At 38.0% G+C, this 25,818-nt stretch overlaps 3 protein-coding genes and 1 long non-coding RNA gene across 4 annotated transcripts; 2 read left to right on the forward strand and 2 right to left on the reverse strand.

Annotated features, from left to right (window-relative positions):
• The first annotated feature begins 1,264 nt into the window (after nt 1-1,264).
• On the forward strand, nt 1,265-9,788 carry LOC108897321 (max-interacting protein 1-like). Its single transcript, XM_018696892.2, is given in 7 exon segments — nt 1,265-1,643; nt 2,830-2,932; nt 3,102-3,131; nt 4,558-4,672; nt 7,378-7,520; nt 7,522-7,550; nt 7,735-9,788. Coding segments are annotated over 7 exon segments (813 nt in total). The 5' UTR covers nt 1,265-1,414; the 3' UTR covers nt 7,899-9,788.
• A 307-nt stretch (nt 9,789-10,095) lies between these two features.
• On the reverse strand, nt 10,096-14,235 carry smndc1 (survival motor neuron domain containing 1). Its single transcript, XM_018696893.2, has 6 exons — nt 14,069-14,235; nt 13,595-13,714; nt 12,680-12,822; nt 11,878-12,039; nt 11,012-11,165; nt 10,096-10,732 (listed from the first exon to the last, which is right to left on the reverse strand). Exons 2-6 carry the CDS (start codon nt 13,712-13,714, stop codon nt 10,595-10,597), a joined length of 717 nt encoding a protein of 238 aa, XP_018552409.1. The 5' UTR covers nt 14,069-14,235; the 3' UTR covers nt 10,096-10,594.
• Nucleotides 14,236-15,823: 1,588 nt separating this feature from the next.
• LOC108897320 (alpha-2A adrenergic receptor-like) lies at nt 15,824-19,034 on the forward strand. The gene is given in 2 exon segments (XM_018696891.2): nt 15,824-16,695; nt 16,697-19,034. Coding segments are annotated over 2 exon segments (1,161 nt in total). The 5' UTR covers nt 15,824-16,590; the 3' UTR covers nt 17,753-19,034.
• A 2,638-nt stretch (nt 19,035-21,672) lies between these two features.
• Nucleotides 21,673-23,584, reverse strand: LOC108897323 (uncharacterized). The gene is made up of 3 exons (XR_001963267.2): nt 23,469-23,584; nt 22,904-23,022; nt 21,673-21,953 (listed from the first exon to the last, which is right to left on the reverse strand). It is a non-coding gene; the product is annotated as an uncharacterized LOC108897323 (long non-coding RNA).
• Nucleotides 23,585-25,818: the final 2,234 nt, after the last annotated feature.

Consider the following 25,818-nt stretch of genomic DNA (forward strand, 5'->3'; position numbering starts at 1 on the left):
TTACAGGCTTGGCCACATCTGCAGCGGGCCAGCCATCTGCACCCATTGTCTCAGAGGCACAACACAGCCCTGCACGCATGGCTGGCCTCGTAAAGGCAGGCCCTTTCCCCTCTGTCCTTCTTCATCCCTCACAGTGTGGGGGAAAATGACTTCTTAATCCGTCAAAAGGACAACAGAAGTTGACCATCAAGCTAGAACTAAATTCAATTTCAAGGTTATTTTTTTCCCCCCCAATGGGACGATGACTTTAAAGGTTAGTAAAGTACGGTCACTTTCACTATCATGTAAATTGTGTTGTCCGCTGAATTAAAACACCCCCTAAGGGATGGGCGCTGCTCAGTCTGACATTAAATATAATTTTACTGGTGTGCTACTTTCTTGTTATCGCTATGTGAGTTTATAATGTTTTAGAATAGAAAAACTACACAAAGCACACAGAGGGGTTGAGATGAAAACAATGGACTTTCAAGAAAGACACAGCTGGGAGAAAACAATGGGATTATTAAAGCAAATAATCTCAAACTGCCTCTAAAATCATGAATGTCTTGTATTAACACCCAGGGGGAAAGTCCTGATTAGGGGGTGCAGCGAATAATAAGCAAATCACACTAAAGTACCACATCAGACACCCTGATGCAACAAACCTACATTCAATCAGCTTTTAATATATGAAGCCAGGAAAGTGTGGAAATAACCTTGGTGAGAACAAGGTAGGAGAGGAAAAAGAGGAGGATAACTATCACCCAAAACTGTTCCCCTGACTCGTCCAAATGTACAAATATAATGAGATGTTAATTACAGATTCCAAACACAAGCATGGGAGTAATATCATTTTGATTCTGACATTAAAACATTACTGCCTGGGGGCCTTTTTAGCAGCACAGAGGGCTCAAGTGATTACATATTTATAACTGAGACCAACCCTGGCACCTGTCCTTATATCCAGGTTGCACTATTGATTAAACCTCATACTGTCCACTGCCTTGTGGTCTTAACGCTTCATTAAAGTATTCAAATACACTCAGACATAACTGTGTGCACATGAAAGGCAGCTGTTATTTGTCATAATTATACTGTTTATTTCAGCTGAAATAAAGTAGCATTGTTAGGCCACAAAAGAAAGCAGGCATTATTTCAGAACGTCTCTTGAACATAAGTGTGTTTATTTGTTACTCCCCTGCAGTATTGATAATGAGGATTTATTATGGCACAGTTGACAATGAATGCAATGTGCATGCGTTAGTGGGAGGGATTATCCACCAAGTAGGGCAAGTGGCTGAGGCTAAGGACTGCAATTCCATCCAGCCTGGTTCATTTCAGTCATCCGCTCAGTGCACAGACAGGACAAGGAGTGCAATTTCAGCGCTGCTTCTTTGTCAAAAGCCCCCCCTTAAAAAATACGCCTAAAGTGAAAATGGTAAAGTACATGCGACAGCACAGCGAGCTGAAACCCGAGGAGGTCCTGTCGGAGTCCGATGCGTCCATGGACCAGCAGGATTTCGGAGAGATGTCCGACTATTCTTTCAGCGACGTTTTATACTCCAAATGTTCCGCAATGGACCAAATCGGCACTTTTATGAAGAACGTACAAGTGCTGCTCGATGCAGCAAATTACATAGAAAATATCGAGAAGAACAACGGAAGTAAGTAAACAAGGGCTATAGGGGATATTAACATGTAATGCACCGAGCAGACAACAATAGAGGCGAAGGCGACAAAAGACGCGCAGCGGACAGATGAACTGGCCCGTCAGCAGCCAATGATATTTCACCTGCTACTGAAAAACTATAGTCTGATCTACCTAACACTTACAAAATAGTATCATTTCATAAGAAGAAGGGAAATTGACTATTTTTTTTAAATTCGAGGAAGCAACTGCATCGCCAGAGAGAGATTTTATTGCAAAAACAGCCTGCAGCTAAATTATCTTCTCCCATTAAAACTGGTCTTTAGCAGACCACGGGGGACTTAGCTGAATAAGCACGATTTCATGTAGTCATTGTTTTAAAAAGGCTTGCATATGTGCACATTTAGGATTAATACATGTAGACATTTATGGGTTGAGACTCCAAATGTCCCCTTTAATCTTCCATCTCAGTTTATCGCTGCTCCTTTCACGATTGTTCCCTGAAAATATCGCGTCCACCCAGCAAATGTTGCATTCACGGACCCTCTTGCATCTACAAAGTGCGACTTAGATTATATTTTCTTAAAATATTTCTTATTTAAAGCCCTGCTGTCTTTTTCAGAGGCAGCTGCAGCTGCTTCCTTGTATGTGTTGTTCACATGGTTTCCACATGGAACAAATTGTGAAGTTTTCATTGGTCGGGACACATGTTCCCAGCGCGAGAGTCACCGCTTTTAGCCAATCACACGCAGGTTCATGTTTAACGTAGTATGTTACTGGGAAGGAGGGTTCATGGGAACTGTAGGCTTTTTTTTTTTTTTTTAAAGCAGCAGTAAAATATACTACAGAAATGAAAGCTGTTTTAACAAAATATTCAGGCCCACTTTCCTGTTTAATGTGGGCTTCTGTGAGTAATTACAGATTGGCCGACTCACACTAGATACACTATTACATCATAAATATCAATCATAGAAATATAGAGTGTATCTATATTGACATTTTCTAAGAAACATTGAGTTTTAGTTTTGAGTTTAATTCCATGGATGTGTTGCCTCATGTCACATATTAAAGATGTAATTAACAATTCAGGCCAAATGAGGTCATCATGCAAATCATGCAAGCCTCCCAGAAGCTTTTTGCTTGTAGCACGTTTTTAAAAACTGTACAATATATATAATCCTCTTAATCTTTTTCATCACCAGAATGTGAGCATGGGTATGCTTCAACATACCCTGCGACCCAGATCGCACATCAACAGAAACAACGTAAATTCAAAAACAGGAAATTGGACAATATTCACAATAGGTAGGTTAATGTCTTGAAAAAGGTCCTGACATTTGTCCTTATTTACATATGCATTGCAAAAAGCATCCTCTCAGATACACAACCATCCTTAATACTATTGTACAATATGCTATATTTTCCAGTCTTGACTTGCATAACAGTTCTGTTTAAATATTTATAATTTCAACAGGTCAGCGCACAATGAACTGGAAAAAAATAGGTGAGTAGAACAAGACTGAACAGGTCACTTGTGTGCATGTTTATGACAAAAACAGACAGCACTGAAAGGTAACACAGGAATATTAATAACATGAAAAAGGAAATAGATGAAGATAGTGAAATGTTAAGACTAGGGCAGTCATCATAGATTTCTACTTCTGTCTACCCTCAGTCAACTTTTACATACGCATACATATGCATAACATATGCGTAACAATGTGGATGTGAACACCACAGCAGGAGAAAGATAGAATCCCAAGTCTTTAAACTGCTGTGGTAAATGAGCTACACAGGGAGTTTATTTCAAGCGCCAGCAGTCTCAAATTGGAGCTTCAAGCTGATAAACCAAAAGCTTTCTCCATTCTGCCATGTTTGCATATTGTGGTGCTATGCTAAATATGTTGACCATACCATTTCAAAACGGGATGTGCTGTCGGCCTATAAATCAGCTTATTATCGCAGGACTTCAAAATATTCCTTTTTTTATCATTACCTTGGATACTCTCCTCCTGTATGTGATAGCAGTGTGCATTTTGCAAGGCAAATAAAAGGGAGGTGTAATGCAGCCTCAGTAGCAGCACTGTTCCTGGAGGACATGCAGACATTTCCCCTGTCAGCAAACGGGAACCGTCTGTTTCCAGACAACAGGGCTCCTTCCTCAGAGATTGTCAGCTGCAAATCTAACAGCAGCTTGCTTCTGTAGCTCCAGGATGTGGCAGCCTCAGCTGCGAGTGGGAAACAAATGTCAGGACACATTTATCCCAAAATTAAAAGTCCAGCCATGTGTGCGAGAATCTTAGTTTAAGTGATGAGGAAAAGGGCATCTTCAAGAGGAAAGCTTATTTCATATTGGACTATTTTTTAAATTCCAAAATGGTGGCCAATGCAGGGGAGAAGAGATGACATCACAACTTGACCTACATTTTACACCACTATTTGAAAGGATAGTGAGTGTCCTTTGCCAGTTTCTGCATTCATTCAGACCACAGACCCAGAGGCCTTGGTGGATCAGAAACACAGTACTGGGCTGACCTCAGCAGCTTTTAAATCTGGGGCCAGACGGATCCATATGTAATTGCAAAGGAGTCAGATGGCGTGGCTAACTAGCAAAATGGATAAACAGATAAATCAAGTGCATCAATGCCTTGACTGTGACACTGCTCATCACAGATGGATTAATGGTATTATAATTTGAATTGATCAAGGCCAATCAAATAGCTGTTTGTCTTAACTACTACAATAAGCTAATTGAATAAGAAAGAAATATTATAATTTGACTTAATCGGGATGAGCGGAAATGACAAGAATTCATTAGTGTGGAAATTAATCTTCCTGTTAAGTATTCTGTTGTATAGTTGCTCTATAATGCACAAGTATGTTGTCTCTAAAGAGAAATGACCCTTCTCAATTGTGTCTCCTCTCCCCAGACGAGCACATCTCCGCCTGTGTTTGGAGAGGTTGAAGTCCCTCATCCCTCTGGGACCAGACTGCAGTCGGCACACTACGCTGGGACTGCTCAACAAGGCCAAAGCACACATCAAGGTGTGGTAGTCTAAGGAAAACCCTCTAGTAACATTCATGAAGCAATAGAAAATGTCGCTCACAGATATCTAGAATTAAGACTTATGCAGCTGTTCCCTTGAGTAGAAAAAAACATAGATCTGCAGTACTGCAGAGGATGACTTTGATATACAAGGGAGGATCCTAGTATCCATTTGTTTCCAATGTGAGACCCAGAGTGAATCCACAGTGATGGCATTACAAAATCTAAGCCTTACCCAGTCAATAGTCTGATTCCATTTTGTATTTCAAAGCAAAATTGTATTTACTCTTGATGGCCCACAGTCTTTAGTTTCTCCTAAAAGTACAAACTGCTGCACTTTACAGATAATTTACTGTTCATCAGGTGTGATCACAGTGCAGCTCCACTTTCTATAAAGGAAGCTCAATATTTGGATCGAAATCCATCTGAGCCTTGTAATTCTGTACATCCTTAGGTGTGTTAGTTCAACACTTGTTGCAGGATGAAAAGATTTAATAGTGTTCCCACTTATTTTGTAATCACACTTGATATGGTATAAACACCAGGGAGAGGGGAGAAATGTCTGGATTTGAACACAGAAATGAGGCCAGTTTGGTGCTACATTGTCACTCATTTGCCTCACATTAAAAGTGGTTAAATGAGATATTGACTATGAACAGAAACAGAGCAGTGGGGGGTTTCTCAGGTACTTCTTCACAGTCAGTTTTCTCAGAGCCATTAAATGAACTGCACCTTTAGACACTTTGGCCTCAGTGTAAAGACATTATGGTTGCTGCTTGGTTATTTCGGTTTTAGCTTTCCCTTTGAACAAATCTCCCTGGGGCTGTTGCCAGAGCTGTCCTTTGCAGGATTTTGAACCCTTGGCAAGGCTTTGATTAGGGCTTGTGTCTTTCACACTACAGGATAATGTGAGAATAGTGCAATGGCTATTGGACTTGAGAGCACCAGATCTGTCCTGACTGTTACTGCCTGTCTGAATGGACCACTGAGTGTGTCTGAACTGCATGAGACTGATGATAGGCTCAAATAATTCTTTGGAGCCAAAGCAATTCTCAACACTCTGGCTCCCTTGATGGCTCCAATCTTAGCCAGATACATATATTTTGGAAATACTGGCCTTTCCCAAGCCCAGTCTATGCAGGCTCCAGCAGTGCAAACCAGCTGAGGGATGACTGAGAGCTGCAATATGAAAGCAGTCCTGGTAGCAGTCTGTGGGAGTTTATCACAGTGGGGGGTAGTGGATAAATATCTATGATGTCAGCTGCTGACTTTGGACTTGCCCGTTTGAAGTCCAGGAAATGTGGCTCCTGAATGCTGCTGTGTCGTATTTTTAGAACCAGAGGCTGTGTAGTAGAGTAAAAGGGTGAAGCAGGTGCAGCCAGCATGAAGCTCATGGCTGAAGGAGGTAAAAAAAACAAACAAAAAAAAAAAAACACCCGGTGTTGTGCTACAGGAAAAGCACAGATAAATGCTTCTCTCACTTAAACACTGTACCAAACTCCATTCAAAAAACTGCCATTTTACTGCATTTTTTATTGCCTATTTTGCCTATTTTAACATTACTCAAGGTTAATAGAGCTTAGTTACAACAATGTCTCATCTTTGAGAATTTATTCTTGCTCCCAACTCCAGTATGGTGTATTCTGGTATGAGAGGATAACTGTTAAAGTGATTACAAAAACTGTATTGCTTTACAAGCAAATGATATCATATTTATGTAAGTTCAAGGGTGGCTCTTAAGCAGAAAACACATTGTTAGTTATATCATGCAAATATTCCCCTAATGGCAAAGTAATTTAGAGAATCCACATGGGAGACATTAGAGGAAATGAACCATGCATGGTACCAGATACAAAACAGCATATGTCATGGTTAAAAACTACAATGTCTTTTTTTTTCAATTTCATTAAATTGTGAAATTTCCTATATCAGTATTTATTTTACAAATACAATCTCTTTCTCTGTGCTCTGTGTTCAGCTGGCTTGCATACAAAATGTTAGGACTTGTTACTCTGCTATTACTGTACCATGTAAACGTTATATATTTATTTATTTATGGCACGATTTGATGTGATGATTGGTCTGAAGTGACTGGATCCCCCCTCCCATTATGATTACTGAGGTTCATAGTGCATCTCCAGGACTTTGGTTATTTTTTAGCTTAGCCAGATATTCTTTCAGAAAGTGGTTTGTACTAAACAACACAAATGAGCTGAAATCAGTGACCAAGGTGGGTAAGTTGAAACAAACAAATTAGAGCTAAGAAGGCAAAAATAAAAATCTTTCTGCCAAAAGTAGAACAGAATGACCTTTATTTTCATTTGATTACTGAAACCAATTACTCTTCACTTATATCCACCCCACACAGAGACACCAGCTATTCCCCTTGAATCCAACCAGTAACTTGCTGTTCCTGTGTGTTGAATAATTTATTAGAAGGCACAGCGGGCGGCAGCAACAACTACATATTAACATCACATTACTGCACATGAGATAAGTTCACCATCTTCTCATGCATACACTTTGCAGTTTATCATGAGTCGTATCTAGAGAGGCGTAGTCAAAATGGTGTAATTTAATGCAAAATAATTATGAACGGCAGCTGAGTCACAATGGATTCACACACACAATGACTATCATGATTATCTTTAGTTTTCTACATATCAACAGTAAAATTAACTTTTATGGATCTTCCTCCTCTCAGAAACTTGAAGAGGTGGACCGCAGGAGTCAGCACCAGCTGGAGACCTTAGAGAGAGAGCAAAGGCACCTGCAGAGGCAGCTAGCTCAGCTGCAGACTCACGGAGAGAGGGAGAGGGTCCGCACAGACAGCCTGGGCTCCCCGGATGGACTCTGACCGCTCAGAGTCTGATAGAGGTTAGTATCTGAATTACAGCCTTTACCCAAGGGCAAATTTTGTAGTGTCGTTAGGGTTTGTACTTCTAATTTAAAATCTGTCACATATACAGTTAGTCAAGAACAATTTCAAATATTAAGACTTGCATGATTCAGAAAATTAATCTGTATTCATACTTGTGGGATTTCTTTTCTATTTGAACAGAGGAAATTGAAGTTGATGTGGAAAGCACTGAGTTCTCCCATGGAGAAATGGACAGTGTAAGCACCAGTGGTGCAAGCGACCTGGATGACCACAGCAGCCGGCAGAGCTCAGCCAGTGACGAGGGCTACTCCACATGCAGTTTAAAACTGGCCTTCTCTGCTTAAAGCACCAGCCTATACATCCACTTCAGCTGCAGTCTTTTACAGCTTTTACCTTTCCAAGTACCAGCCTACAGCTCCGTTCTCCCTTGCAGTTTAGGTTAACCGTCTTCAGAAGTACCAGCCTTGGTCAATCCCACCTTTACCCAACAAATCAAAGATCTACTCTGCCCGAGAACCAGCCTTAAGCTCAACTCAGTCTAAAAGTTTAAAATACTCTCCTTCCAAAAGCCAAGGGGCTCCTCTACATCAGTCTGAAACATTTCACACAACAGCCTCAAATTCAACTTCTCTGGCAATATACAGCTTCCTTATGTTCAAAGTTGACTAAACCATTCACCCAAAATCTACCCACAGCCAGCTTCAATCAACCATGCCTACACTCAATACTGATCCTGTAGAGGACCCATGATTGCATTATTGTCCAACACTGAAGGGGGAATCTCTACCTTTAGTCAAGTTGATCCTCTGAAACCAGCAAAAAACACAAAAAACACAGTACCAGCTAGAAGCTCACCATTGGGAACGTTTGCTCCATTTGCCTTGTAAAAACAACAACAAAAAAACCATTGCCCTTTTTTTTGGGATAATATATCCATACGGCACTTCTTGTCAGTGAACAAGCCAGTGGCAAGGGCTACAATGTCTGCATTCCAAAATGTTTATTTCACTTCTATAACCTCTGCTTTAGGACCCACAACCATCATTGATCCACGTGGTGTCCCTCCCTCCTCTCGACTGAAACACAGTCACAGTCATATCCAAACAGGTGGTGTAGTCCACCCTTGTTATTCTAATTTATTTTGCATATGATTATAGTATTTATTTTTGGTATATTTAATTGTACTGTAGCTAAGTCTTGGTCATGCTTGAATGAAAAAAAAAAAAACTGCTGTTAAATTTTTTTTTTTTTTTTTTTTTAGTTTTAAAAAAAATACTTGATGTTCTCAATCCCCACTGAAGCATATGCAGTGCTACAGGTTTAACGCATTACTCAGTGGTGTTTTGTTGAAAGAATGAAACATCTCATTCACACTGTGCGCAAATTCAATTTTATTTAGACAGTAATAAGCTATCCTGCACTTGTCCAAGCACAAGGCTCAAGCAATAACACATCTAGTTTTAATCATATCTTAAATGTCGGCTGTGTTGATAACAGACTATTGTGTCCGTCCAGAACCAAATTCCAGTTTGCTAGTTCTCCACTTGCTCCAGTAGTGGTATCAGTTATCAATAATCAGCAGTAAAAATGATTGTAATTGATTAAAAAAAGCTATGGTGCATGTGTATTGAATGTAGCCTTTCTAATCATGTTGTAATGTGCTTTGGATTGAAAAGTCTTACGAAAATGTCTGTAGCATGAACAACATAAACACTACAGAATACTAATTTTGGTTTATATTTCAATGTTTAATACTATATCTTTTTTGTATTGTAGCAGAAAAAGTCCAAGTTCAAATCCTTGAAATTTGGAGCCTTCCCACTAATAATGTATATTTGACTCATAGAGTTGCACTGCTGACCTGTTTGAAACCATGAAACCAAATAAGACATTTTCAATACGACCATGTATCTACATTTCTCTGGTCCAAGTCCTAAGTAGATCACCACCAAATTGTGTCTTAACATGGGTATGACTCTTGCACAAAGTTCCTTGTTACAGGTCTTTTCTCTCCCCACCAACCTGTTTGGGAAACTATAAAATGCACTATGAAAAAGACTTTTGTTAAGGAAGTATGTTGAAGCACACCCCAGAATGTTTTCTCTTGTGCTCAATCAGCCATCCAAGGTGACTTTTTTGCAACACATGTGCTGCTGGTCCCCTGCTAATATTTTGTAACAGTTCCTGATAACTGTCCCTGGAATCTTAATAAACCTCTACCACCCAGTCATAAACCATTGTTTTTTTATAAGCCTACCCTTGGGCGTCTCGCATTGGACTGACACACTGTAGTCATTTAACAGCCTTAATTTTGTTCAAAGAAAACTCAATATGGTCTGCAGTAAACATAGTCCATTAAACATCTCAAACAAAAAAACTCATGTAACTTTAATGGGAAAATGGTTGTATTCAAAGTTGTAGCATACTGCTCATGACATAGATTTATTAATGATGATACAAGTCTTTACTGCCACCTAAAGGACCTGACAGAACCACAATGAAAAAGGTCATGTAAAAACAGTCCAAATGAGGTGGAGGCAATTCTTAAAAAAACTGAAAACAAAACAATGTTTATTTCACTGTTATATATATGTACAGAAATTAAAATGTAAATTCAGCCATCTTGAATCAACACCATTATTAATATCCAGACACACCAAGAACTGGTTGGTGTTTAAAATCCAGCCTCAATTTCACACACCAAATCTACAGGTATATATTTATACACATCTTAGCAGGTGTTTGGCCTCAAGAAAGCTGGACACAAACAGACTTTTCAACTTTGCTAAAAACACACCGCTTCCTGTTTTTACATAACAAGTGACACTGTTCCAGTGCAGGGAAAATACCCTCTATTTGGATGTTTTTTGTTGTACCTACATAATATATAAGAAAACTACATCAATATTTCAAACAATGGTGTGCAAGCAATTCCTTTCAAAGCTTTCTTTACTTGAGAAACTTAAATCATGTATAAACACAATGGAAAGCACTGATACAGCTAGTATACAGTGGGTTTTTATGTACAGAATATATTAGGTCATTGGGGCATTAAATGTCTAACATTGTATTTTGATGTGTCATGGTACTGGGTCATAGGCTTATCTGCAATACCACATGTTCCCACGCCCACCTTTCCATTTACACTTTCTGGAGATGCAAATATGCTCCTCTTTACCTACAAAAAAAGATAAGCCATTATCAGTGGTTACAAATATGTAAGAGGTACACAATAAAGACTAGTTCACTATACATTGTGATTTGATTGACATCACATTTTGCCAGTTGTCTCTTTAAAATGTACCACTATCACAGGGCTATTGGCTGGCTAACTGAAATGTAATTCCACCATGGGGATTCACTACTAAACCAGTGCTGTGATAAATAATGAGACATCTACAGGATACAACTACTGTCCATTCTCAAATAAATTCAGGCCTCTAAAAAGAAAACATACCTGTCCTTTCTTGTTCTTTGAGTAGGCTTTGTTGTTGAACTGTTGCCACTTGGACTTCTGTTCTTCCCTCTCTTGCTCCAACTCCTTCATCCTCTGTACCTTCTTCTGGGCTTTCTTCTTCTTATACTCTCTCTGCTCTGCTATTTGCTCTTTCCTAAAAAAGACAGACAAGGAGGAGACACATTTAAATCCTGTCCACGATGTACAAACATGTGCTTATAGGTGTTGTAGGTGTGTACATGATTCTGCAGCTGCACTGCCGAACTGTCAAATCAAAGTTTGAAAACAGACACTGATTTTTGTGGATAGTTCAGGAGGAATTTCATGTGTCCAAGGTCACCATAATGTTTTCTTGTTAAAATATCAACTTATCAATTATCAACCCCAAATCAAAAAGTAATTTATTTGATCAAATTCCGCCTAGAAGGGATTCGTTTTTGTAATGTTATCAAGGGGGGAACTGCAAATCATCACCTTAAAATGACAGCCAATTCCATCATATTCAGGCAAAATGAGGGCAGCATAATAAAGTGTTAATGGACAAGTGTTCCACCCTCTGGTGCTTACTTCCTAGAATTACAGTTTTAAAAGGAGCTGTTCACAATTATAAATGACCAAGACCTTCATGACACAAAAGGAAACTATTTTAAAATGTGTAGCAGTAAAACTGAAATTTAGGAGTGCTCCTTTGCCAATGAGTGGGAACCCAACCAAGCTATCAACGACTACCAATTATGGCTTTGATAGGGCAAGTACAGCTATAGACTATCCACAGATTTTCATTAAAATAAACATGATTTAAGCACATATTTCACATTAAATTAGCCAAGTTAAATTAGTGACACAGAAAAGGTTTTTATTCATACTTTGATTTTGGCTTGACACTCCCATCCTCTTCAGAACGTTTCCCCTCCTCTGCTGGTTTGAGGTTCTGCAGGGGGATGATTTCGGCGTTTCCGTATCCACTGAAGGTGACGGCTGCAGTGCCGTTCTCTCGGTCTATCTCCTCAATCTCAGCCTCATACACCCTGCCAAAGAATCACGTCTGTAAGCAGGTGAGTATGAGCCAAGGACTCAAGCTCTACTTAATAAGTAAATTTAATACTAATATAATAATCATTGATGATAAGTGAATCTGTGTCATATGTGACTATAACATATTCTTAGAGCATTTTCTATGAGTTGCCCATGAGAGTATAAATTTCCCACAAGGTCAAACATCCACAAAATTAAAATGACTGCTGTTTGCTTTTTCACCTGTTTAAGGCAAATACTCTCAGAGAAAATGCTTCTTGTTTAATACCAAACAAACATATCATTCCCATACATCACTCCCAGAGCATCCTGGTGTGAGTTGACAAGGGCTATGCCATAACATTTACATTTTGGGACTACATCCATGCTTTCTAGCCAATCTCCATTGTTAATTATGCAAAGCCAAAGTTGTGCTCTACTTAAGGTCTTGCCCCTGCTATGTGAAGCTGTTCCGCATAAATTTGGCAGATGCTTTTGCACAATCAACATATTTAGTGCAATCTTAAAGATCAAGAAACAACCATTAATATGGATGGACAAAACTTAATCCATAAAACCACCGTTTTAATACTAGTACCGTATGGTATGCGTTTGCATGTAATGTTTTCATGAGAAGAGGCTGGTGACACTCACTGTCCGTCCTGACTCCACACAGCCATACACCTGTCCCCCACTTTCCAGCCGTGCTTCAAGGGAACTGTGTCTGAGCCATTAGTACTGGAGGCCCCATCACTGGGCTGTGAGGTCAGGAGGTCTTTTGTCAAATCAATAACTTCCTGCAAAATAAAAGCAAAATTAAAAGTCAGATGTTCATAGCGAGCGCAGGCAATTTTTCCCTCAGGAAAATTTTAGTTAGCAAAACAGATCGTGCTAAAAGAGGGGAATGGGTTATTTTTAGTGAAGTCATTGGCCAAACATGCTTCAACTTGCCTTAAAATAAGGCACCATGGGAGAACTGGCAATATACCTCACAATTCAGGCTTGGCAGTTAAGACAGAATTTGAAAATGCTTTTACTTAATTGTGACATTAATACTTTCACTCACTCAGCCTGTAGCAAAAAATTTAAAATTATATTTAGGAATAAAATTTGCTTGTAAATGTTCATTCTTGAAATGTAAGAATGTATTTCATCAAATGTGAAAATTATCAGGAAAGCCACAAGTCTATGAGGAAATGTCATAGGGATTTGATTCTTATAGGCAACTGAATACCTGTTTGTTGAGTATTGCTGAATAATATCTATTCAGTAGTGTAATCAATTCAAATCAGTATTTTGCTTTTTACTGGCATCTTTGGGAAGAAATTATTTCTGTTTGAGAAGTGTTGTAAACATAACTAGTATTGGCTATTGGGTAATCTTACATTTTATTTCAATTACTCAATTAATCATTATGTCTACAAATTAAACATAAAAACAAACTGTTATAATTCCCACAGACCAGGTAAAAGTATTAAATCCTCATATGTGAGAACCTAGACACAGCAAACGTTTAACACTTATCTTTATACACTCTTGACGTAACTCATTAAACACAGACGTACAAACCTGCAAGTCTTTTTGAAGTTTTAGGAGGTCTTCATTATCTGGGTCAGTAGATAGGGCAACTTCTACTTGCTGCAGCTGGGCTTTGTAGCTGCTTAACTGTTTCACCAAGTCGTCCGACATCTGTGTGAGGACAAAAAAAAAAGTAGTTTCCTAGAGAATTTGGCTAACTGCATTAGCACATGTTCGATTAGCCAGAGGTAAACATTATGTTAGCGAGCTAGCTTACATTAGCATTAACCTACCAACACTACATGTTAGTATATTCTATTTTAAACGCACAGTGAGTGAAACCCGGGCTACTCAAAATCTAAATGTTCGATGATATTTTAATATTCACGTTAGCTTAAAGTGGTTAGCAAGACCTCTCGGCCCTCTTTCGTCGACGTAAATTAAACGTACGACGGCTAAGTCAATGCTATCTGTGAGAGGCTGAGGGGAAATCTCAAAAAACAAACGGTTGGTGTGTAATCTCACCTCTGTATGAATGTTCTTGTCCGATAAATACGGCAAGCATTCAAATTTCCAACTCGATTATTCGCCAAAAACGTCTGCTTAAATACACAACAGTCCGCTCCCCGATCTCCGGTACACCAATATCCAAACGAAGGCCCGCAGAGAACTTTCTCGCGATAATATAGGAACTCGCGTCGTCCAAGAGGAGTGGCTCATTAGCGTCCCCAGCGACAATGCCACAGTCTTTTCAGTCCACTCTTTTTCATACTGTTATTTTACAAAATAAGAAAAAAGTTACACCACTGGGCTGTAAGTACTTATATATTATTTCAAATTAAACATTCATGTGGAAAAGAATCAGAAAATGAAAAGTTCACAGAAAAGAACCACTAACTATCTAGAGTGTTTGGCAAACAAAAAAGTAAAAGTAACTGTCTAAAGAATTCATAGGTGAACAACCAAGTTGCTCTGTTTTTATCTCACTAGACAAAATATTATGCAGTTCCCAGTAAAAAAAAATTCTCTATTGTTCAGACAACACACTGAACATACCTCCTTTTGCTTTTCTAAACTGACATACTGTCTGGTTTCAACAGCAAGTGGTAAAATAGCAGAGCTCAGCAGGGCAAAGAAGAGGTCTTCGGTTTTAGAAAAAAACACATATACAAATCTTAATACCACATTCATTTTGTAATCATCCTAAATGTACATAGTTCTGGTCTAGTCCATATATCATCAAACCTACTGCAGCGTGCCCTTTACCCTGAGCATGGTCAAAATCAAGTTACAAATTAGTCATTTGTTGTCAATATATATATATATATATATATATATATATATATATCTGTGCTGTCATTCTAAGAGTTGCTCCATAAATAATGTAGCCTATTGCAAACATGAAGGACAAAGTTATAAAACACATCATTTGTAGACAAAGTCCTGCATAGTCTCTTGTACATTTGGGAAACTGTATGGATTATAGCAATAAGTGAATGCTACAACAGTAACAATGATATATAAAAGAAAAACATGGATATTTGCTACTAGCCTCCTGTTGAGATTGAACTAAAATGACTAAGTCTAGTGATGATCAGTGATTTTACATAAAAACAATGGCTAATTATATAATATTTCAAATTTATATTCCATAGATCACCCTGCTAGATAAAGCATACAATAAATGTTGCAGGAACGTTGCACAACAACAAAATGCACTAGACTTTCTACTTTAGTATGAATGACAGATGCTAGAGCGTAGTGTAGAAATGCCCCAGACTCAAATACATGTCTTTCTAGAAACAAACCCTTTCAACAGCCCAGTGAATAAATATCATTAAGTCATTATAGTAAAATATGTGGGCTGCGTGCTAAACAAAATTACATAATAATCTTAAAGTGGATAACAAGCAATGTATGCTGGTCGGAGTGCTTGTAATTACTTGAAATAAAGCAGCACATGAGTAGATGATAAAACAATAGTCTGATGCAAGATTATTTTTTTCCCTTTTAGGCATATTGTGACAAGCATCACAAGATAACAAAATTGAAATTGGTATTGTAGGGTAGGGTAAACTTAACAAATGTCATACAGCTGCACTTTTTTGCATACTAGTTGTTCACTTAAATTAGTTCTGCTTTGTTATCAAGAAAGCAAACATTTGTCTGGCTGAAAGTTCTTGCAAATGTACTGCACTTGCTGTTCTCTTGCACAGTATCTATGTGACTGATCTCTACAGTAAGTGGCTTTGATCTCCCCCACAGATTCAGATATTATTTCAAGCTATTTGTTTTCCAAGATATATCTGAACATTTTGTTCAGGAAGTGGAACTGCAAACCACACAGAGTATACTCTTAATTCACAGTAATTTAATAGACTACAGATATTACTTCTATAAATCTAAAATATTGTTAATGTCACAATCAGCCGGTGGTTTCAGGTCTGTGAGCAACACCAAATTGCTTTTAAATCTCCAGCAGCAGATGAACCCCGCCCATTCCCGTTGTCACTGAAGTAGAGCCAGCATCACAGATCCTCAGCGTCAGATCAAGCCCATATAAAAGACGAACTCTCCACTTCAGCCACAGCAGATGAAAAGATTTGCCTGAGCCAGTACTATCTACAATGTAAGTCTGTTTTATGAAATGGCTTCCAAGGGACTTTACTGCAAGTTTTTATTCTAAAAGGTTGGTGGATAAGTAATTATTTTTTAAAGAACAGATGTATTTTTAAGGTTATCTGATTTGGGAAACTGGGAATAAATCAAAGTTCCCTTGATTCCTTTCATTATTTTTTGTATTCTAACATTAAGAAACATATCTTGTAATTTTTTTTCTCTGCTGGTGTCTGTTTTCTCACTGACAAAGAGGCAAGACACACAGATCTCTTTCAACAGTATCTTCCAGTGAACAAAATGAAAAGACTCAATTTTCTGATGCGGCATTCTTGAATGGATGCAATTAATGGACTGCTGGCAAACACAGCTTCCGAGCCTCCTGACAGAGCACTGTTCAGACAATATCATCGACACCACAGCTCATCCTGATGAGTTGCCATAACTTCACCGGCGGAAATGAGACTGGCAGGCACCCGTATACTGTGCAGGCTTCTGTGCCTCTAACGATCCTGGTGGGTATCCTCATCCTGCTAACTGGTGTTTGGCAACGTCATGGTAGTAATTGCTGTGATCACAAGCCGAGCCCTGAGAGCACCCCAGAACTTGTTTTTAGTCTCTCTGGCATGCGCTGACATCCTGGTTGCCACCTCAGTGATGCCGTTCTCTTTAGCCAATGAACTGATGGGTTACTGGTACTTTGGTAAAGTGTGGTGCGAAATACACCTGGCTTTGGATGTGCTCTTCTGCACTTCATCCATCGTTCACCTGTGTGCCATCAGCCTGGACAGATACTGGTCTGTGACTCGAGCGACTGAGTACAACCTGAGGAGGACACCACGCAGGATTAAATGCACAGTCTTCATAGTTTGGGTCCTGGCAGCCATCATTTCATTCCCTCCACTTATCACGATGAAAAAGGATGAGTGTAACAAGGACAGTCTTGAATGTAAAATTAATAATGACAAGTGGTACATGATATTCTCCAGCACTGCCTCCTTCTTTGCACCATGCATCATTATGATTACGGTGTATGTTAGAATCTACCAGATTGCCAAGAAAAGAACAAGAGCCCTGCCAGGTGAGAAGCAAAGAGAAAATGGCATCACACATGACCAAGGGAGAGAGGTGGAAGGGGGGGAGGGTAGAGAGGTCAATGGGTTAGACATGGAGGAAGAACCCTCCTCTTCTGATGGGAATGAAACTGTCCTATGTCCCCTGAAGAAAAAGAGGGGTCTCAGGGCAACCAAAGTAGCTCAGGTAAGGCCTGGAGAAACCTCTCCAAAACCAGAGGTTCAGCCCTGTGTGAGAGCGAGCAAGTGGAAAGCAAGGCAGTACAGAGAGAGGCGCTTCACATTTGTTCTGGCTGTGGTAATGGGAGTGTTTGTTTTCTGCTGGTTCCCCTTTTTCTTCACATACACGCTCATTGCTGTGTGCGACAACTGCAGCGTCCCAGAGACATTGTTCAAGATGTTTTTCTGGTTTGGTTACTGTAATAGCTCACTAAATCCTGTTATATACACTATATTTAATAATGACTTCAGGAGGTCTTTTAAAAAGATCCTATGCAAAACAGGCAGAATAGGTTTGTAAATAAGATTTTTATGTAAGGTATACCTTCCAAAAACTACATTTTTTTCTTCTACATTAAGGCTGCCATCAGTGTATTTATTGAATATTTGAAAAATGTGAAATGAAGCATATTTTACTTTTGTGTTTAAATTTTGTGTAATTTCATGTTAGTAACTGTTTGTTTTGTAATATTAAATCATGCAAAAATATCTGATGTGCAGTATGTTTTACAGCTAGTATTCCACTGTGACAACCTGTGAATTTAGACTTTGATACAGTACAACTGTGACAACATGGATGATATATTTCCTACATGTCTGTGTTTTCTTCTGTTGCATATTTAAACTGGTCAGTCAACTATCAGATTACCAGTCATGTTTTGCATACTCATGCTTTTAAGTCTTGAAAGACTAAATGACAGTGTGATTTAAACAAAAAAAGGAAAGTATTAATGTGGATTCACATTACTTCTGAAAGAAAACCATGACAGTGAAAATAATGATGTTGGTAATATAAAGGCAGATGTCTAAGACTCACATCACAGCACATGCAAACAGCACTTATCAACTTTTCAAATTGACAGACTGTGGTGTAGTTCAAGAAAATGTTTACTCATATTTGTGGTGCAATGTTACAAGTACTGAAAATCCACTAAAATGTCAATAGTATGTAAAGAAACATGACCAAGCATTGTATTTATGACTGAGTTATGTGCTCATGGCAGCAATTATTTTGCATAGAAATGATGCATGTTATTTGGAAACTGAGCCTCTTTTTCTCTGTAATTGTCATCAGAATTAAAGACAAGATACACTTAGAAAAGCAGATAATTGTAAATGCTACCATCCTGTGAATTAAAAAAAAAAAAAAGAGCAAGAGCACATGAAAAATTATACCCAAAAGTACAATGGGTATCACCAACCACCTACTGTCTCATTCTCTCATAACAAGCACAGGAACAAGACAGTCATATGAAAAGAAAATTATGCCTGGGAGGTACGGGTGGCACAACAATACTGAATGCAGTTTATCATGAATTATAGCCCTTCATATCAGGATACCATTAAATCCTCCCTTGGAGTCAAAGCAGAAATCATGTAGCAATAGAAATATGAGTGGCTGCTGCAAATTACACTGTGAGGTTAATATCCACATAAGCTTATCAATGTGTTATCAACATTTCCTGTCTCTTCTCCTTTTCAGTGCAGTTTTCACAGTACTAGAGGCTTTCATTATATCAACCTTTTCTTCAACAAATAGACTTTTAGACCAGTATCAGTATGTGAACCTGAAATAAAGTAAATGCACCATCTATGATTGTTTTAACTTAGCAAACATTTCCACCAACCACCTCTCATACATAGAGTAAATAACAGAATGATTCCCATGACTTGGTCTCTGGGACTCTGGCGTGTTGAGATTCCTGTGGTATACATGTTTGGGTTCAACTACGTCCCTGATTCTTAAAATATGACATCTATTGCTAACCACAAATGGTCAGCTATAGACCTACTGTAGTGCTGATAGAGTTCCCATGAACAGTCTGATAAAACATTAGTATTTGAGGCTTTGTGGCAATGAGAATTTATGGAAGATAAATCTAGTAGTTGGTATCAATATGTTTAATCTCTGGCCCCTGCCACAACGGCACTTAAATAAATTATAATAGTTGTTATACTGAGTAATCAACATTGTATGTAATATTTACTACCATAAAATATTTGCAAGAAAATCTTTTTTATATAATATCTTTTATATAATATCCTACTTGGCTGTGATTCATGGCACACCAGTGTGTCTTAAAAGATTAAACTGCAGTGATTGCCTTCTGAATGCAACATTTTATTAAAATGGCAATCCTACTGGAGCCTGTCATTACACTTGAGCACTAGGATGCATACATTACATTTTTAAAGCACATTCTCACCAAGTAATAAAGAGATGAAGTGCCAAAATACCCATTACAATCCTAAAAATTCATCAAGAGTCGACAAGAAAAAACAACTCAATAGAAAGAGTTGACTTGGCCATATCTCATGATTAGTATGTTAAATGTAAACCACAGAAACACTGGTGACATACAGAATTAATCATGTTAATGAATGTTGTCAATTGTGTGATGTGCCAGTGAATTCAGTTTTCAGTCTTCTACGCCTCACTCCACATCAATGCAAATTACAGTTAGTTACACACTGTAAACAGTTGGTTACTGTAATGATTGCCATTCTCAGCATGTACACACACACACACGTCCACTTTAGCTGTTGCTGCTGAGACAGTGATTTATGTCCCCCTCTAAAGGCCACTTCAGAACGTCACGATTTATGCTTGTGACACCACAGCTTATAAAACTGTGCTTTATAAGCTGCCTCTGGCAGGAGTTCCCACAACTTTCACACAGCTCCCCAGTCAGTCTTCTCCATATGCTTCTCATTTATCTCGCCCACAACTCAATAAGTGTTTTTAAAGCTCCTAGTCATGTCTCTCAAAGAGGCTGGTGAACTTGAAGACCAAAGACACACACAGACCATCAAGTCATGAGGCACACAGAGTCAGACAAAGGCATCAAGACTATACTAACCAGTTTAAATCATAGTGATGAATAGAGTGTTTTTAATTGAATGTTGGGTCATTCATTACGGATTGAGAACAATGCATCAGGCACACTGGGGCATACAATACTTCCTCCCCCTTGAATTGATAAGGATGAGAGATAATCAAATTACATTCTGAGGGATGTAAACAGCAGGAAGATCCTGTTTAATTTGCATCATGCAATCTCACTCTGTTACTTTCTCCTCTCCTTCTGCTCACCACTGCATCTACTATGGAACTTTTACTCAATGAAAAATCTTACTTTAACGCATAGCTTCTAAATGTGCTCAGTGTAATTTATTACAATATTTCTAGCTGCAGTGTGCAGATTGCATGTATTTGACTGCATTTTTGTAGCCAAAAAAATCTGATATGTCCAAACTTATCAGTAAGAAAACTAAAAATATGGATAGGTCCTGAATGACTTGCCGGGCCCAATGTTTTTTGCTTATTAAGACTGGGCCTATTACAGGCCATTTTTGATCTCTGATCCTTGAGAAAGGGATTATTGTGATTAATGTTGGGAATAAAAAAAAAAACTTACATTTTCTTAGTTCATCAAAAAAAGAGTTAAAAATGCTTGTCTGGAAAGCGACTCAAGAGGACCCCAGGGGAATGAGGACTCTACTGGGAAAACGAGAGCCAAAATGCACAGATGACGTGGAATTTACCAAATATATCAAATGCATCAGCAACTGTAAATTCATTCTTGGGGACAGTAAATATAATCTTAACTCATTCATGTTTTAATACAATAATATTTTACATGTCCCTCTTTATGTCTGGATACAACAGAAAATTGCTGTTAAATTATTCATTCATCAAAACCACAATAAGATTAAATTAACAGTACATTAACAATGGTCATGCTGTTTGAGTGAAAAATATAAAACATTTATTGTATATGGGAGCACAAAATATGTGGGTCACATATTGGCATAATACGCCATCTTGTGTCCCTATGGCAATTTTATCCAGTTAATGTGAATGAGTTATTCCACTTAAGGCAAATTAGATGTAAGGACTTATTTGGCCTCACTCCATCTGTCTGTTTTGTTTGTTCATGTTGAGCACATTAAAAGGAATCTCTGACGTTTTATTTTATAAACAAAAAATCTGTTTTACAGGATATTAGGACCTTCTCTGACCCTCTTGTAGCAACAAGTGCCCTTGGGAATAATGTGTATGTGTCTGAGTGAGAGAGAAGAAAAGAGAGAGGGAAACTTTGTGAAAAGTTTTAAGGCTGAGCTGTTATGAACAGTCCGGAAATGTGGGTCTTACTCATTTGTCTCATCCATGACATTAATAAGTTAACATTTTAATAAAAAGTATACAGTGTATAAGATAAAGCATACACTGTAACTCTAATAACTCAGTCTCCTTGCTCATTAACATCAAAAGCAAAAATATTCCCGCCTTCTGTAAAACTCCAAGTTCCATCTACTGCAATGCTTTCTTGGCTCTGCTGTAAATCCTCACTGGTAACAAATGACGCTCTGGCAAATCTCCTGCTCCGGACACCATAATTCTTCCTTAGCCATCTTGTCCTGTCTTTGCAATCGATCGTATCTAATTCCAGTCTGGTCTTCTCTCCTCCTCATTTGCAAGCTTCTGCACAGCACATTAGCTACACAGAGACACAAAGTAAACACCAACTCCTGATCAAGCTTACTATCATTGTGCATTATCTGTCTGCACCAGCCACCTGTTGTGGACAGCAATTCATCCTTCAACACATTCAGTCAGTTAACACACAGACAGAACAAGCTGTATCACACTATAAACTATGATGTCTCTATGGGATCTCCACTTCTCCTTTTCACCTTTGTCATCTGCTGCCAGGGTATACACATTGTCTGCTCTTTTTGACAGGGTGTCAGATAACAAGGCAAACCTACTGTCATGGAAACTGGAATCATAAGTCACAATGACTTATGACTGGAATCAGTTTATGAGATAAATGAGGGTGATTAAGGGTGTCAGTGACGGTTACAATTATCTTTTGATGAAATCCAATTTTAAGAAAAGATTATGTATATTTGCAAATAAAAGATGAGCCAAAATTACAGCTACATTTCTAAAACTCAGCAAAATTAATAAAAGGCAATCTGAGCTTGAATAAATCACACTCTGATTCTCCATCTATCTTTTACATTATTTTGATTGTGCTCATGAATAAATATTATGCTTCTCATCATTCATCAAATATCATTTGAATTTTATGGGTATAGTTTATGGGGGATAGTTTCACCCCCAAGTTTCACCTCGAAAGCCAATTTACTTAAACATTTTAAGTGTTCAAGTAATTAAAAGATCAAATCAGACTGGGATTTCAATGAAAACCCTGGAAATACCAGTCCATCTATCTTTTCAAGAATAGAAATGGATGGTGAAGTGGCCCTGCTTAGCCACCCAAACCTGGAACTAAATTCCAGGTATGAGGAGTAGTGCTTGCAGTCTGTCTAAGCAGTTAAAGATGCCTTCTCTTTGGCACATGAATGACTATTACTTTACTGCCACACTTCAGTAAATGCCATTTGACATGTGGATTCAGATCAGCAGTGTTGTGGCACTTACCTCCACTGGTCAGCAGATGGTTCCTCTTGTGGCTTTTTTCCAGGTGATTTGTGTTGAAAAGAACTGTCATCCCCCAAACACTGGAACTGAAGAAGATAGACTGAGGATTCTTCAAACTGCTGTAAAGATAAGCCATAATTTTATGGAAATGTATTTGGCATTGTGTTGTTAGTATTGCTGTGGTCCTTATTTAGGATATTGCTAGAAGTTAATAGGCTTGCTAAACAAGCTAGGATAAATGGCTACAATACCTTTTGTTATGCTAATATTTGTAAGGCTGATTATTGTTTAGGTAATATTACTAGTTAGGGGCAGCGATGAAAAGTAACTAACTCAGCAAACTCAGTTTTGGGTTTATCTCCTTTTTCTGTTACTTTATACTGCTATTCAATTTCAATTCAGAGGCAATACTGGGCTCTTAAGGGCTAGCTAGGGTTCAGCTAGCCCAGGTAGCTAATTGTTTTTACACTTGAGACATAATAATTTGAATTTCACATTAGCCACAAAAAGCTGGCATTGTTTAAGCTTTTTAGGAAAACTCCGCATGCGCTGAAGCAACACTTACCAGTATTTAAAACAAATATCCAAACTCCACTGAAACAGAAACAGATGCAGTGCGCGACATGCACTTAATTAGCTCGCTAGGTCGTTTCCCAGTTTGAATACATCCATGGTCCATACAGAAATGGCAGCCGGAAGTAATACGTCGCGTGACTCTATTTATACATGTGGTGCGCGGAACCAAGCGGAAGGACCAAAGGGTCATAAGCCTTTAAAATACAAAATAGGAGTAATTAAAGAAAAAAACGGATAAAGAAATAATGATATTAACTAATGTGTGCTGGGTTAGAAAGCACAGGATACTTTAGCTAATAGATTAAAAAATATTATTAAAAGTTTAATTACTGACTCTCAGACTCTGTAAGGATGGACCACAGTCTATGCTAAGGATGTGTCTTCTACGTGTTGTCCAACAAGCTGTGGAGTTGTGTATGTCATTCAGAGAAACAGATCAAAATCAACAGATTTTAGAAAATCTTTAAGACTGACCATTTTGGATATGCCTCTTACTGCAAAATGTCTGGCCTGTATCTTCATCAGTTTCTGAGATATGGAGGTTTTAAAAAGGGATCATGGCCCTAATAAACAAGTGTTGCTAAAAAAAAAAAAAAAAAAAAAAAAAAAAAAATCCAAAGTTCCATAAGTTATTAGTTCATTGCTACAAAATTGACATTATTAACATGAAGTATGAAGCAAGTCCAACGTGGTCAGTTGGGAGGCCTCTTTGATTTGACATGGAATGACCCTTCATTTATTCTTTCTTGGATGGGCTGATGCAAAGCAGGATGTGGATTTCTTCTTCCTGGAAAACCTCTGATACCCCTGATAATTGTAGATTATCTACGGTGATCTGTGATAGTCTTCCAGACGCCAATTTCTGGTTTAATTTCATGGCCTTGAAGAGGGGAGAGGGGGCTTCCTTCCTTGGGGACTTTGGTCAGTAGTTTATATTTTCTAACTATGTTTTGTCACCATCCTACTTTTAATCCTTGATGTGGACAAATACAGTTTCCTTTATATATGATTTGAGGTTTTTCCTCTAAAACTCTACAAGTCATCTCACTTTAAATTTTACATCCTATATAATTTTACAGCACGATGGTTACAGCTAAGCCAGCTGTTCATTGCATTTGTGAACTCATAAATGCAGCAAAATACATTTTTCATGTTTTTCTTTTTTATTTAATACCTGTATATATAACTGTAAACCATTAGTAGGATTCCATGTAGAACTCTAAATAAGGCTTTCCACGATACATGGAAAATAGCTCAATGTAGAGAATGGAGGGGTATTATAACATTGTGTAATGCAGTCATTGTGGTACATATGCCATCTGGTGAGAGCACTTTTGTAATGAGAGCCAGGATGTGGAGATGTGGAGTGGAACATAACATTCATAACACTTAACAAAATTACTGCCAATATTGCCTCCATCATAAATTCTGACAGCGCCACATGAAAATCTAAACAACTTACACAAATAGAATTTGATATTATTTGAGATATTACCTGTGATAAATTCTTTCTCGCTTATGTTTTCATAAATGTTTATTTAGCTGTTATTGGGCACTGAAGATGCATGCATTTTTGATGAAATCAATATCAGTGACATTTTATCATATTGTATTTTGCACTACATTGAACAGGGCTGAACACAATACCTTCATAAGGTTTAGTTATTACAATATACAGGCCTTGTTTTTTAGAATTTAGAAAACCACGTGATTTGCAACATAATATATTTCTGTTACCTATTTCTGTGGCTGACATCTAGCAGTTCCATTCCCATACACAGTGGTATGGCACTGACTCAAATACTTGGAAACTGAGCAGCGGTTAAATGCCATTATTTGTTAATATGTCTACTCTGAATCATCCATCTGTCTGGCTTACATGTAAATTCTCAGGTAATCCGATGTGCAGTGTGGAAAAAAGCATATTTTCTCCACTGCTAGAGAGAGCAGAATATAAGATGGAACATTTTTCATTTGTAGCTTAATCAATATACAATTCCTTTATATAGTCTATATATGATTCTTAATTGTTCTCTCAGTTCTGTGACAAAATAGAGTAAAATGTACTTGCTGTTTACAGTAACCACACTAAGAACAATTACTTACTGTTAAAACAGACAGCTAACAGAAAACAAAAAAAATCGCAAAACAAAACACTGAGGCAGCACCAGGGGTTTGTAATTAATATTGCTTCTCATATGTGCAAGCTTGGTTTTCTGTTAAGGTGAAAAAAACTGCAATAAAAACTTTTTTTTAATTTTTTACTGGTTACCCAAGTAATTTATCTCTGTTTTGAAATGATCTAGTAGGCTCCATATATTCCATGTAAACTATGGTCT

This window comes from Lates calcarifer, linkage group LG16_LG22 (assembly GCF_001640805.2).
Source record: "Lates calcarifer isolate ASB-BC8 linkage group LG16_LG22, TLL_Latcal_v3, whole genome shotgun sequence".
Taxonomy (NCBI): domain Eukaryota; kingdom Metazoa; phylum Chordata; class Actinopteri; family Centropomidae; genus Lates; species Lates calcarifer.